General features: G+C 41.4%; 1 protein-coding gene and 1 long non-coding RNA gene across 2 annotated transcripts; both read right to left on the bottom strand.

Annotated features, from left to right (window-relative positions):
• Positions 1–3,336: 3,336 nt before the first annotated feature.
• LOC148473429 (uncharacterized) lies at positions 3,337–6,749 on the bottom strand. Its single transcript, XR_015872957.1, has 3 exons — positions 6,671–6,749; positions 5,720–5,773; positions 3,337–3,391 (listed from the first exon to the last, which is right to left on the bottom strand). It is a non-coding gene; the product is annotated as an uncharacterized LOC148473429 (long non-coding RNA).
• A 341-nt stretch (positions 6,750–7,090) lies between these two features.
• On the bottom strand, positions 7,091–14,136 carry LOC148473428 (uncharacterized). The gene is made up of 10 exons (XM_088459595.1): positions 14,077–14,136; positions 12,578–12,661; positions 12,183–12,270; positions 11,387–11,456; positions 10,817–11,132; positions 9,886–9,969; positions 9,471–9,558; positions 8,040–8,109; positions 7,681–7,777; positions 7,091–7,102 (listed from the first exon to the last, which is right to left on the bottom strand). The coding sequence occupies exons 1-10, from the start codon at positions 14,134–14,136 to the stop codon at positions 7,091–7,093; spliced, it is 969 nt and encodes a 322-aa protein (XP_088315721.1).
• Positions 14,137–15,022: the final 886 nt, after the last annotated feature.

Below are 15,022 nucleotides of genomic sequence, written 5' to 3'. Positions count from 1 at the left end.
CTAGTAACCATAATAAAAGATGGTCAGATAATATTCCTTCCGGTCAATTTAGACCCAACATAAACCTTATGAGATATAAGAATAATGTTATGTCACAAGAATACAATAAAATAATGTTACAATAAAATTCAATTGTGAAATGTAATGAATTGAAACCACTAAAATCACCAATGATGTTTATTTAATGGGTAAGATGTTATATGATAAGTGGCCGATGGTGTTAGTGGACAATGCAGCAAGGTGACGGCCTCGGCCCAAGCGGATCTTTTCATCACCTTCTAAGGGCACATTCCAGATGGATGACAGAACGTGCGCTACAACGAGATGTAGTCTTCATCTAAAAGGAAATCAATGAAAGTTTCAGATCATCAATTCATAGGAAGAATTAAACGTTTAAATTTTACCAATAGTGAGAATACGCTAAAGATAACAGCAATGACAGGGAAAATGTAACCAGAATACAATTCCCCAAAGAATTCTAATGAAAAGTAAGTAATGATAAAGTGTAATCAATCATAGTTTCAGTTAATGTCATTTTTAATCCCAATTTTTAATGTAAGTAATCCAATTGGATTGTGTTATATACAGTAGTACATGGAATTCACAGGAAAATATGTTTAATTTGTCATCAAATGGGATCTTCCTAATTTTTAAAACAAATACATTGTGAATCTTTTTATCTACAGGAAAATCTTTTTAATTAGTAGTCAAATGGATTTTTTCTCCTTGTAATTTATTTTTACTGTTCCTAATGTGTAATCAGCAAGAAATAACAAAAAAACAGACACAAACAGTTCCGCTAAGACTTTCTCTGCAGAATGACTATGAGCTGGCTGCTCAGCCAATTACAAGTGGTTTCCTGCACTAGCTGCTGTGATTGGTAGACTGTGAGGGGAGTTGTGAGGATTCTTTGCTTTAACCAAACATCAGTACAGATTAAATGAATCTCTGCTGACATGGGAAACAAATAATTAGCAATACTATGAGGCTCCATTCCTGTCATTGTACCATTCATTTACATTTCCTATGATTTTCAATAGTGTTTCTATGTGTAACATACAACTACATTGGTATAAATGGGCCACTGGAATGCCCACTGACAGGAATGGGAAAAATACAGTAGAGTGTTGGTATAACCAATGGTATATACAGCATGGATGCAGGGTCTCTACCCAGCCTCTTGATTTATTGTCCCACCCCATCCCCACTGATGAACTGGAATAAAGTGTAGTTGATAAACTAATAACCCATCATTGAAACCTATTTAATGCAGAAGCCATTAAATTGGACATCTACCATACACTAGCCATCAGATTATGGGACTGTTTTATACAACACATACGTAATTGAGTAGCTGCTTTATATGCTAGCCGCCAGATCAGGGTCTTCTTAGTATACTGGCCACCAGATTGGGGTCTGCTTAGTGTTCTGGCCACCAGATTGCGGTCTGCTTAGTGTACTGGCCACCAGATTGGGGTCTGTTTAGTGTTCTGGCCGCCAGATTGGGGTCTGCTTAGTGTACTGGCCACCAGATTGGGGTCTTCTTAGTATGCTGGCCACCAGATTGGGGTCTGCTTAGTGTACTGGCCACAAGATTGGGGTCTGCTTAGTGTACTGGCCACCAGATTGGGATCTGCTTAGTATACTGGCCACCAGATTGGGGTCTGCTTAGTGTTCTGGCCACCAGATTGGGGTCTGCTTAGTGTACTGGCCACCAGATTGGGGTCTGCTTAGTATACTGGCCACCAGATTGGGGTCTTCTTAGTATGCTGGCCACCAGACTGGGGTCTGCTTAGTATACTGGCCACCAGATTGGGGTCTGCTTAGTGTTCTGGCCGCCAGATTGGGGTCTGCTTAGTGTACTGGCCACCAGATTGGGGTCTTCTTAGTATGCTGGCCACCAGATTGGGGTCTGCTTAGTATACTGGCCACCAGATTGGGATCTGCTTAGTATACTGGCCACCAGATTGGGGTCTGCTTAGTGTTCTGGCCACCAGATTGGGGTCTGCTTAGTGTACTGGCCACCAGATTGGGGTCTGCTTAGTATACTGGCCACCAGATTGGGGTCTTCTTAGTATGCTGGCCACCAGACTGGGGTCTGCTTAGTATACTGGCCACCAGATTGGGGTCTGTTTAGTATACTGGCCGCCAGATTGGGGTCTTCTTAGTATACTGGCCACCAGATTGGGGTCTGCTTAGTATACTGGCCGCCAGATTGGGGTCTGCTTAGTATACTGGCCGCCAGATTGGGGTCTGCTTAGTGTACTGGCCACCAGTTTGGGGTGTGCTTAGTCTACTGGCCACCAGATTGGGGTCTGTTTAGTATACTGGCCACCAGATTGGGGTCTGTTTAGTATACTGGCCACCAGATTGGGGTCTGTTTAGTATACTGGCCACCAGATTGGGCTCCAGTATACACCACTATGATCGCACTGAGTTCACGGAGACCACACAGAGTGAGTGACAGGCAGTGAGCATTTGGGGGTGGTGACTGGGGGGTGGTCGGAGAAACGCAGGCGTGTCTGTCTGTGTGAACGCCGTTGCATGTATAAATATGATTGCATACGCAGCTGTGTACTCACTGTGTGCAACAAGGTTAGCAATATCTAAGTAAGGTCAGGGCTGCTGTAATTCTATGTGAGGGGCCGATGGTACTCAATGTTACCGATGTTTATGGAGGTGTGCAGGGTATTACGGATGTGAGATAACGGTAGTGGGAGGCAGGTGGAGTCTATGCTGGCAGTGTGACAGTATTATGATAGAGATCATTAGCATATTATCTCAGCAGACCTGCGTGCGATTACGGAGCTGCAATTGCAATAGCGATCCTTAATGACTCAGGCCCTATGTCTCTGCCCGGTCATTTCTAGTACAAGAAACTTATTTTTCCTTTCTCCAAATTGTGTATAAATGATGATACATGAGGAATAATATGAGATGTAAATGTCAGTGTAATAAGAATTACATTGGTATAACAAACAGATGTATAAATGGGATGTACTGTAGTATAAATCCTGGCAGGTGGGATGCCAGGGCTCAGAATGCCAGCGCCGGAATCACCACACCAGTCAGAATCCCGGCACAGGCATCCCGGCAGTAAGTATTGGGGTAGGGGGAGGGTTAGTGGTTAGACACTAGGGGGAAGGTTAGGGTACAAGGAGGGAGGGGTAGGGTGAGGATACTTACCGACAGGTGTTAGTATTCTAACCCTGCCCGGATGCCGGTATCGGGATTCTGACCCCTGGGATCCCGAGTGCTGGCATCCTGTACCCAACCAGTATAAATGCTAGGTCATAAGGAAAGTGAAAGTAGCCACACTGAGAGCACTTACCGTATTGCCAGATGTTTCCTTGGCATAGAGATCACGGGGGGCAATTTATGCCGCAAACCCCTAATAAGAGAAAACAGACACCATAGTACCTAAATGACTCCATGAGAACATTATACAACTTAATGAGGCTGATTCACGTCATTGGGACATTGTCCTCCTCATTTTATACTCATCAGCTATTCTATATTATTATATAGAAATATTTTACAATTACATTCTAAGTAATAGGTAATATGCTCTATGATAGTTACTGAGATACAAAGATTAGTATATATATGGGATCCATAACTAGATATTACGGCAGAGCTGTAACTAGACATTGTGGTGCCCTGTGCGAGAAGGAGCTTTCCATACATATAATAAAAAAATACATATAATAAAAAACACCTCTCTTCACTTAATACATCAATTAGCTTTTGTTTCATGAAAAAAGTATAGGCAATCACTTCCAACACACAATAATAAAATATCCTGCAGATTATTATTCACTCACCAAGAGACTATATAGTGCTTGCAGGGTCAAATACAAAGTCTGTAAAATAGACTGGACTGTGTTTAGGTACAGCTACCACAAGGAACTTACTCAAGATTTCATGGTACCTGTATAATTAAGTACGGAGCTCATAAAGCAAAATAATCTACAACTAATAAATTGGGAAAAAGTTACTATTAATCAGTGATCACCAAATGAATACATGAAAGTGCAAAAGGCCTTTTTTCAAAAATTTTTCAACATTTTATTGGTATTTGAACAAGCATGCTTTTTTGTTTAGGTTGCCTGCTACAAATTTCAAGAAATCCCATAACTAATAAGTTACGGAAAGTGAATAATAATCTGCAGGATATTTTATTATTGTGTGTTGGAAGTGATTGCCTATACTTTTTTCATGAAACAAAAGCTAATTGATGTAATAAGCGAAGAGAGGTGTTTTTTTATTATATGTATTTTTTTATTATATGTATTTTTTTATTATATGTATGGAAGGGAAACAGTCGGGAAGCCAATGGACGGTATGCCGACCTCCGGCTTCCCGACTGAACAATCCCGGCAAGGGTTAAATGACAGGCGTCGAGATCCCGACGCCTGTCATTTTCCCTACGCTGGGAGCCCGACACCCGGCTTACTGATCGAAGGTAAGCCGGGCGACGGACGCAGATGCGGCAGGCGGTAAATCATACTGAATCTGTATGGAAAGTATTTATCTGCAAGATGCTATATAAATCCAAACTAGTTATCAATTTGTAGAAGAATATTATGAATTATGTCTTCCCCATCTGTATCATGCCCATCTGTCTGCCCCTCCCCTTGAGAATGTAAGCTCTTGCGAGCAGGGCCCTCTACCCTCTTGTGCTTCTCCTTACTTTATTGTTCATCTACTTCTTACTCCCCACTAGGACACCTAACACTTGGTGCCTATGCTTTGTTGCTTATGTGGGTGTTATGGCCACCTATGTATCAATGTATATTATCCATGTCCTTGTCCTTCATTGTATTGTATTTTACTGTAAGTCACTTTTCGGTTATGTACCTTGTAAGGCGCTGCGCAACACTTGTGGTGCCATATAAATAAACAATAATAATAATAATAATAATAATAATTATTGGCTGATTTAATAGTGTTTATAATTATAATAAATTGAATATTTATTTTGACTAATTGAATGGCGCTTTCTTTTATGAAAATCTCATAAAATTCGTTTGTGTTCCTAAATTAGATTACCGACATGAAATTTGCTGTAGATGAAAAATATCCCCATAGTCTAAAGTACTATAGTTAAAATGGTTTATAGGGCACTTTGATATTTAGAACCTATATACCTGCTGTGACTGTGCAAAGTAGTCCAGTGTGTCAAAGTGGCACTCACACTGGGCCCTTCTATGTAGGATACTGGCACCGGACCTGTCACGCTGCCTGCCACTACTGCCATTGTGTCCTGTGCGCACATTCTAACTTCCAACAAATAGCTCCTCTTGGAAATATGGGAGTTGAGGAGAGATGTTATGGATTCTCTCCCATCCCTGCTGACGGGTCTGGAGATGGAGTAACCTGAGAGTGACAGGCAGGGCTGCTGCTGCTGTAACGTAGCCGGGCACATAGCCACTAATACATAGCAACGGGCACCCAGTGGCAAATAGAGATTGCGTCGGGCAGCTGGTTCCTCCCTCAGGGCATGTTGCACTCTGTGCGGAGGCAGCGGCCAGAACACCCTAGTTACGACCCTGTATTATGGTATATGATTAACATTTAAATAGAACTAGCTACAAATATTTCATAATAATCTATTCTTATCTATAAATTACACTATTTTTCATTATGTAACATTTTTATCCATAATTCCCATTGTTACATATTGTTCATGCAAAATCAGCACAAAGTACATACGTACATCTCATAAGAACAATATCCCTGGAACTGAGCCTGTTGTCCTTCCAGTCCGGTCCTATGGAAAAGAATACAGAAATAGTACAGTTACTATTGTGTCAGGTATATGATTTGCATCAGTTAGGCAATGGATTATAGTTTGTAAGTATAACTATAAACCACTATTTGGTCCTATTGCTCCCAGGCCAGTCACTTCCTTTGCCTAATCTGCAATCCAGCCCTATGCAATATACACCTCTCCATTATAGCATACCCCAAGGCAGCCTTTTTAATTTTTTTAAAATATTGCACAACTCTAATATGTACACACGTCCCAACCGTCCCAGCATGGTAACTTGTGGGGTAACAACAATTTGTATTGCTGTGATAAGCTGTGATGCAGATTATTAGTCCACAACTACAGACGTGTCCACATACATCTATACTCCGTGCGCTACAAGTCTCACCACACATAATGCGAGAGCTCCATGTGAATTGGAAGTGCCGAGCATCTTTTGTGCGACTTTGTACCTTCAAATGTGTTTTATTCACACAGTGATGCAAATAGTAAGCACAAGTATCTTCTGCTGATTAAAATGATATGCTGCATGCCTATGTTCTCTGTGCGTCTGCTGGTGTATCTACATGTGAAATGCTACGTTACAGTGTTACAGCCGCTGACACTGTAACATAGCGTTTCGCATGCAGATACGCCCGCACTCGCTCACAGAACATAGACATGCTGCATATCATTTTAATCAGCAGGAGATGCTTGTGCTATCTATTCGCATCACTGTGCAAATAAGACACATTTGAAGATAAAAAGTTGCACAAAGGATGCTTGGCGATACAGAGTCACACCACGGCATGGCGCGACTAGAAGGGCTGTTTAACGCGCAAGGAGGCTAGATGTAAGAGAACCCATCTGTATGATAAACAAACCCATTAATTTTTTAATTACATGGTACAAGAATACCTGGAGGACGAGTCTCAGCTGAACATTAGTTGCTCTGGCGCCTTCAGGGATCTTGTGGGCCAGACTCAGATGGTGCGCCTTCACCTGCAGGAGGAAAGGTGGGCAGCAGAGAGTTAGTTACTGGGCACTGGCACACTCAGAGTACACAGGGAGACAGGAGATTATGGATGGGTAAACTACGTGTCCTCACACAAACATGTAATACCACAGGTGTAGCTTTTATCACTGATTGAGCCTGTACTATATATTAACATATTTTAATTGGCACCTGAATTTCTAATATAATTTCAATATTTAATTCTATAATATTACAATTAATGAATAGATATATTATATATAATTGGAATATATTTGTTTTACTAGTTTTATTTAGAGGTTATTCATGGCTTTGTTCCCATTTCTTAGTTTTATATATTTAGCTTATCTTATTGACTGTGATTCAAAGTCAGAGAATGCCGGTTCTCATGAATTAACATGGGTGTTTAGTTGCGAGAACCGGCATTCTCCGACTAAATTTCTGGCTTCGAGGCTGTTGTCAGATTTCTCCTCGCACCCCCGGGAGGGTGTGAGAAGAATTACTTTCGTTGGGTCAAACATCAAGCTGAATTGAAAAGCTCTGAGAGCTCCCTCCCTGCGCTATTCATCATCGCTTTGAATTAAATTGTGGCCATGGACTTGTCCACTACCAATTATTTTTATTTCATTTACAATTATAATGGACTATGTTTTTGCAAGATCATTTGTATTACAAGAAACATATTTTTCCTTTCTCATATTGTGTATAAAATGTGACACTTGTGGGAGTAATAGAAGATTTATATGTCAGTGTAATAAGTATTACATTGTATGACAAAGAGATATGAATACTAGTACATAAGAAAAAGGCAAGTAACCACAATGACACTGAAAGCACTTACCTCAGGTACTGCCAGGTGTTTTCTTGGCATGGGGACCACTACCTCAGGTACTGCCAGGTGTTTTCTTGGCTTATGGACCATGGCCTCAGGTACTGCCAGGTGTTTTCTTGGCATGGGGACCAAGGGCTCAGGTACTGCCAGGTGTTTTTTTGGCATGGGGACCACAGGGGGCAGTATGTGCAGCAAAGCCCTAAAAAGAGAAAACAGATACAATTGCACCTAAAGGACTCCAAGGAGAATGCAACAATAGCTAAGGTTGTACAATATAATAATGTACCCATAGCTACATATTATGGTGTATTATGATTAACATTTAAATAGTAATAGCTAAAAAATACTTCATAATAAACTATTGTTATCTATAAATTACACTAATGCTACTCATTTTACATTTCTATCCATAAATCATATTGTTACATATTGTTCATGTGATATCAGCATAAAGTACTTACTCAGAGCGTCTCATAGGACCAGCGTTACTGGAACCGGGGGCTTTGTCCTTATGGTCCTTATGGGCTGGCTCTGTGGAAAAGAATACAGAAATAAGTACATTATAAGACAGGTCACCAAATGTTTTTCTGATAAGGACTGGGTTAACAATTTAGATGCGCTATTATCGGTTCCCCCACCTTCATGCAAGGCGATATCCCATCACTACTTATTTTTGCGCGATAGCTTAGATTACGAAACTCTTGAAATAGGTCTGCCCTTATGGACATGCCAATTCCCTCAACTCACACCTGATATACTGCTCAAGAATTTATATGACTACTGTCGACTTATCTCTGCTAGTTCTTATCAGGAACTATTTTTAAACGTGTATCATAGAACTTATATTAGCCCACACCGTAGTTTCCTGATGGGATCCTCAACATCACACGCATGTCTACGTTGTGGGGAAGACAACGCAGATATTTTCCACTGTCTGTGGTCTTGCCCCCTGGTTAGAGTTTTGGCTAAGGGTTCGTAAATTCGCTCTAGATAATTTAGTCAATTTTGTGCCATTTGATCCTATTTGGGCAAAACTAGGTATTTTCCCCCAAGACCAACGTATAACAAAGGGTTGTCGCAAACTACTGTTGGCAATTAGCGCAGATGCTAAAAAAAACATTCTACAGGTTTGTATCCAACCAGGCCCCCCCCCCCCCTTTCATTATTTAAAGAAAAGTTATTCTATTTGTTCCAAATGGATTGGGTGGAGGCTTCTTTGGAAAAAGAATCCAAGGTGGCTAAATTTTTTGAGATATGGGAGAGCTATATTTTTACACTTCCAGTAACTACACAACAACTCCTTCTTCTTCCTCGTGGTACCTCCTATGTCTGCTTGACAATGACCCCCCAGTGGCCCAATAGCGGTATCTCAAGCGGCGCATCCTCCACTAATATTACTTATACTACCAATATTACTTATACTCCCAACGCAATGTTATTCACATTTTGTTCCATGTATACCCTGATATTTTGTTAAAATATCTTGAAAATGCTTGCTAATTTGTATCCACAAACCTATTTTTGAGTTAATGTTGAACTGAATTAATTTTCTATTTGTCTCTGACTCAATAAAAAAGAATTTACAAAAAAAAGAATACAGAAATAGTACAGTCACTACTATGTATGGTATATGTTTTCTTTCAGTTAGTCAATGGATTATAGTTTGGAAGTGTAAACCCCTATTTGTTCCTATTGTTCCTGGGTCAGTTGCTTCCTTTGCCTAATCTGTAACTGTAAAGACCAGCATATGTACATACCTCCCAACCACCCAGCATGGTAACTTGTGGTGTAACTACAATCTGTATTGCTGTGATAAGTGGTGATGCAGATTGTTAGTCCACAACTATGATAAACCGACCTCTAAATCTTTTCATTATAAGATACAAAAATACCTGGAGGATGAGGATCTTTCAGCTGCACTTTGTTTTCTCCTGTAGCCTCAGGGATCTTGTGGGGGGCACACACACGGTTCCTCTCCACCTGCAGGGGGAAGGGTGGACAGTAGAGAGTTAGTTACTGGGCACCGGCACACTCAGAGAAAACAGGGTGACAGAAGATTATGGATGGGTAACCCACATGTCCCCATAAATCCCTTGTTCCACAACAATTATACCCAGTAACATACAGTAGATAAGTATTGCACAACTGTAAAGACCAGCATACGTACACACATCCCAACTGTCCCAGCATGGTAACTTGCGGGGTAACTACAATTTGTATTGCTGAGATAAACCATGATGCAGATTGTTAGTCCACAATTATGATAAACAGACCCCTTAAATGTTTAATTACATGGTACAAGAATACCTGGCGGACGAGTCTCAGTTGAACATTGATTGCTCTGGCGCCTTCAGGGATCTTGTGGGCCAGACTCAGATGGTGCGCCTTCACCTGCAGGAGGAAGGGTGGACAGCAGAGAGTTAGTTACTGGGCACTGGCACACTCAGAGTACACAGGGAGACAGGAGATTATGGATGGGTAACCTATGTGTCCTCACACAGACATGTAATACCACAGGTGTAGCTTTTATCACTGATTGAGCCTGTACTATATATTATTAACATATTTTAATTGGCAGCTGAATTTCTAATAGAATTTCAGTATTTAGTTATATACTACAAAGGATGATTAGATATATTATATATAATTGGAATATATTTGTTTTTCTAGTATTATTTAGAGGTATTTTATGCCTTTGTTCACATTTCTTAGTTTTATATATTTAGCTAAATCTTACTGGCTGCGATTCAATTCAGCGCGCTGTTAAGTCGGAGAATGCCGGTTCTCGTGACTTAACATGGGTGTTTAGTTGCGAGAACCGGCATTGTCCATCTAAAGTTCCAGCCGCGAGGCTGTTGTTGGATTTCTCCTCGCACCCCCAGGAGGGTGCAAGAAGAATTACTTTAGCCGGTCAAACATCAGGCTGAATTGATTAGCACTGGGAGCTCCCTCCCGGGGCTATTCTTCTTCGCATTGAATTGAATCGTTGCCTTGGACTTGTCCACTACCAATTATTTTTATTTCATTTACAATTATAATGGACTATGTTTTTGCAAGATCATTTGTATTACAAGAAACTTATTTTTCCTTTCTCATATTGTGTATAAATTGTGACACTTGTGGAGTAATATAAGATGTAAATGTCAGTGTAATAAGTATTACATTGTATGACAAAGAGATATGAATACTAGGACATAAGAAAAAGGTAAGTAACCACAATGACACTGAAAGCACTTACCCCAGGTACTGCCAGGTGTTTTCTTGGCATGGGGACCATGGCCTCAGGTAGTGCCAGGTGTTTTCTTGGCTTATGGACCACGGCCTCAGATACTGCCAGGTGTTTTCTTGGCATGGGGTCCAAGACCTCAGGTACTGCCAGGTGTTTCCTTGGAATGGGAACCACGGCCTCAGGTACTGCCAGGTGTTTTCTTGGCATGGGGACCACAGCCTCAGGTACTGCCAGATGTTTTCTTGGCATGGGGACCACAGCGTCAGGTACTACCAGGTGGTTTTTTGGCATGGGGACCACAGGGGGCAGTTTATGCAGCCAAGCCCTAAAAAGAGAAAACAGATACATTCTCCTTGGAGTCCTTTAGGTGCAATTGTAACAATAGCTAAGGTTAGCACAATATAATAATGTACTCATAGCTACATATTATGGTGTATTGTGATTAACATTTATATAGTAATAGCTAAAAAATACTTCATAAAAAACTATTCTTATCTATAAATTACACTAATTTTACATTTCTATCCATAAATCATATTGTTACTTATTGTTCATGTGATATCAGCATAAAGTACTTACTCAGAGCGTCTCATAGGACCAGCGTTACTGGAACCGGGGGCTTTGTCCTTATGGTCCTTATGGGCTGGCTCTTGGGAAAAGAATACAGAAATAGTACAGTCACTACTATGTCTGGTATATATTTTGCATCAGTTAGTCAATGGATTATAGTTTGGAACCCCTATTTGTTCTTATTGTTCCTGGGTCAGTTGCTTCCTTTGCCTAATCTGTAACTAAAAAGACCAGCATATGTACATACCTCCCAACCCCCCCAGCATGGTAACCTGTGGTGTTACTACAATCTGTATTGATGCGATAAGTGGTGATGCAGATTGTTAGTCCTCAACTATGATAACCGACCTCTTAAGGGGCCTATCCCATTAGCAGATAAAATGAACGATTGAACAATATATCGTTCAATCGTTCATTATAACTGCTAATGGATAGACCCTGAATGATGACAGATGTGCACTCCTGCGGCCGATAAATCGCATCCATCATCTCTCCAACATGTTGATCAATTATCGCATATAGCTCTACGATATTAGTAATATTGTGCAGCTTATATACGGTAAACGACGAACGATATTAGCAGCAGCTACAGAGCGCTGTAGAGAAAAAAATCCACTCCCTGAATGATGTCATGCGATATCGTTCATCATTCGTCGTTTGCCAAAATCTGTCATGTACATGACAGATATCGTTCAGCACAATCACTGGAATTTTCAAGGGATATCTTTTTTCTTTCATCCCTTCAGAAATACATCTTCTAATGGATAGGCCCCTTTAATGTTTTCAATATAAGATACAAAAATACCTGGAGGATGAGGGTCTTTCAGCTGCACTTTGCCCTCTTTTGTAGCCTGAGGGATTTTGTGGGGGGCACACACACAGTTCCTCTCCACCTGCATGAGGAAGGATACACAGTAGAGAGTTAGTTACTGTGCACCGGCACACTCAGAGAAAACAGGGTGACAGGAGATTATGGATGGCTAACCTTGTTCCACCACAGTTATACCCAGTAACATACAGTAGATAAGTATTGCACAACTGTAAGGACCAGCATACATACACACATCCCACTGTCCCAGCATGGTAACTTGCTGGGTAACTACAATTTGTATTGCTGTGATAAACCGTGATGCAGATTGTTAGTCCACAACTATGATAAACAGACCCTTTAAACTTTTTAATTACATTGTACAAGAATACCTGATGGACGAGTCCCAACTGAACATTGATTGCTCTGGCACCTTCAGGGATCTTGTGGGCCAGACTCAGATGGTGCGCCTTCACCTGCAGGAGGAAGGGTGGACAGCAGAGAGTTAGTTACTGGGCACTGGCACACTCAGAGTACACAGGGAGACAGGAGATTATGGATGGGTAACCTATGTGTCCTCACACAGACATGTAATACCACAGGTGTAGCTTTTATCACTGATTGAGCCTGTACTATATATTATTAACATATTTTAATTGGCAGCTGAATTTCAGTATTGAATTCTATAATACTATAAAGAATGACTAGATATATTATATATAATTTGAATATATTTGTTTTACTAGTTTTATTTAGATGTATTTCATGCCTTTGTTCACATTTCTTAGTTTTATATATGTTTAGCTAAATCTTATTGGCTGCGATTCAATTCAGCATGCTGTTAAGTCAGAGAATGCCAGTTCTCGTAACATAACATGGGTGATTAGTTGCGAGAACCGGCATTCTCCGACTAAAGTGTCGGCCGCGAAGGTGTTGTCGGATTTCTCCTCATAACCCCAGGAGGGTGCGAGAATTACTTTAGTGGTGCCAGTCTCTGACACGGGCCCCCTCCTCTCTGTCCAGCATCCGGCAGTGCACTGAGCTGTGCGCGGCCTGCGCCGGAGTTATAGACTCTGGGCACTAGAGTGCACCCAGAGTCTATAGAGAATGCACTGGTCAGCGGGAAAATGGCTGCCGCTGTACTGCGCATGCGCAAATGATGGGAAAATGGCCGCGGCAGACATTTTCCAGTCGTTTTTACAGCGTCGGACCCCTGCGCCGATGCGGAACTCCGGAGAGGTAAGTAATTCTATGGGTACAGGGTGTGTGGTGCGGGGCCCCCCTGGACCCAGGGGCCCATGTTCCCCGCACACCCTGCACCCATTATAGATACGCCCCTGGCCAAACATCAGGCTGAATTGATTAGCACTGGGAGCTCCCTCCCTGGGCTATTCATCATCTTTTTGAATTAAATTGCGGCCATAGACTTGTCCACTACCAATTATTTTTATTTCATTTACAATTATAATGGACTATGTTTTTGCAAGATCATTTGTATTACAAGAAACTTATTTTTCCTTTCTCATATTGTGTATAAATTGTGACACTTGTGTAGTAATATAAGATTTAAATCTCAGTGTAATAAGCATTACATTGTATGACAAAGAGATATATAAATATTAGGACATAAGAAAAGGTAAGTAACCATAATGACACTGATAGCACTTACCTCAGGTACTGCCAGGTGTTTTTTTGGCATAGGAACCACGGCCTCAGGTACTGCCAGGTCTTCTCTTGGCATAGGAACCACTGGCTCAGGTATTGCCAGGTGTTTCCTTGGCATGGAGACCACGACCTCAGGTACTGCCAGGTCTTCTCTTGGCATAGGAACCACTGGCTCAGGTACTGCCAGGTGTTCTCTTGGCATGGGGACCATGGCCTTAGGTATTGCCAGGTCTTCTCTTGGCATAGGAACCACTGGCTCAGATACTGCCAGGTCTTTTCTTGGCATAGGGACTACAGATGACAATTTAGGCAGCAAAGCCCTAAAAAGTGAAAACAGACACATTTGCACCTAAAGGACTCCATGAGAATGTACCAATACCTAAGATTAGTATAATATAATAATGTACCCATAGCTAGATATTATGCTGAATTATGATTAACATTTATATAGCAATAGATAAAAAAATACTTCATCACAATCTATTCATATCTATTAATTACACTAATTTTCATAATTTTACATTTCCATCCATAAATCATATTCTTACATATTGTTCATGCGATATCTGCACAAAGTACTTACTCAGAGCGTCTCATAGAACCAGTGTTACTGGAACTGGGGGCTTTGTCCTTATGGGCTGGCTCTGTGGAAAAAAATATATAAACAGTACAGTCACTACTATGTCTGGTATATGTTTTGCTTCAGTTGTTACCTGGTGCAGGGAGGGATGCTGTGCGCACTGTCAAAAAGAGGCATGGTCTTGTGAACAGTGGGCATGGCCTCACGGGAGGGGGCATGGTCTCACAGCCTGAACCCTGTTATTCAGTGCTGCTTTTACTGGGGGTGGGTGCAGGAGGTGCAGACTGCTCTGTCCTGTGTGCAGTGCCTGCTTCCTCACAGTATCCGGAGCCGAGTGCTGCACTTAATACTACAGTGCAGTGCCCGGCTCCTGTCACTGAGGAGGGAATCTGCATCTTGCTCTCACCCTTCGGCAGGTGGCAGCCAGGTGTGGCCCGTACCCCCTTGTGACACCACTGCCTATTTGTTCCTATTGTTCCTAGGTCAGTTGCTTCCTTTGCCTAATCTGCAACTGTAAAGACCAGCGTACTGTATGTACATACCTCCCAACCACCCAGCATGGTAACTTGTGGTGTAACTACAATCTGTATTG

This window comes from Taudactylus pleione, unplaced genomic scaffold, assembly GCF_031769625.1.
Source record: "Taudactylus pleione unplaced genomic scaffold, aTauple2 ptg000916l, whole genome shotgun sequence".
In the NCBI taxonomy this organism is placed as follows: domain Eukaryota; kingdom Metazoa; phylum Chordata; class Amphibia; order Anura; family Myobatrachidae; genus Taudactylus; species Taudactylus pleione.
Note: the sequence above shows the minus strand (reverse complement) of the source record. Positions and strands in the feature narration are given on the sequence as shown.

What these genes read in the sequence shown, in the direction of transcription:
- LOC148473428 (XM_088459595.1), bottom strand. Translation starts at nt 14,136, where the DNA reads ATGCCAAGAAAAGACCTGGCAGTATCTGAGCCAGTGGTTCCTATGCCA. An exon ending in AACACCTGGCAGTACCTGGG is followed by an intron (nt 9,970 to 10,816) that starts GTAAGTGCTTTC and finishes TTCCTCCTGCAG; the next exon opens with GTGAAGGCGCACCATCTGAG. An exon ending in GAAAGATCCTCATCCTCCAG is followed by an intron (nt 8,110 to 9,470) that starts GTATTTTTGTAT and finishes TCTTTTCCACAG; the next exon opens with AGCCAGCCCATAAGGACCAT.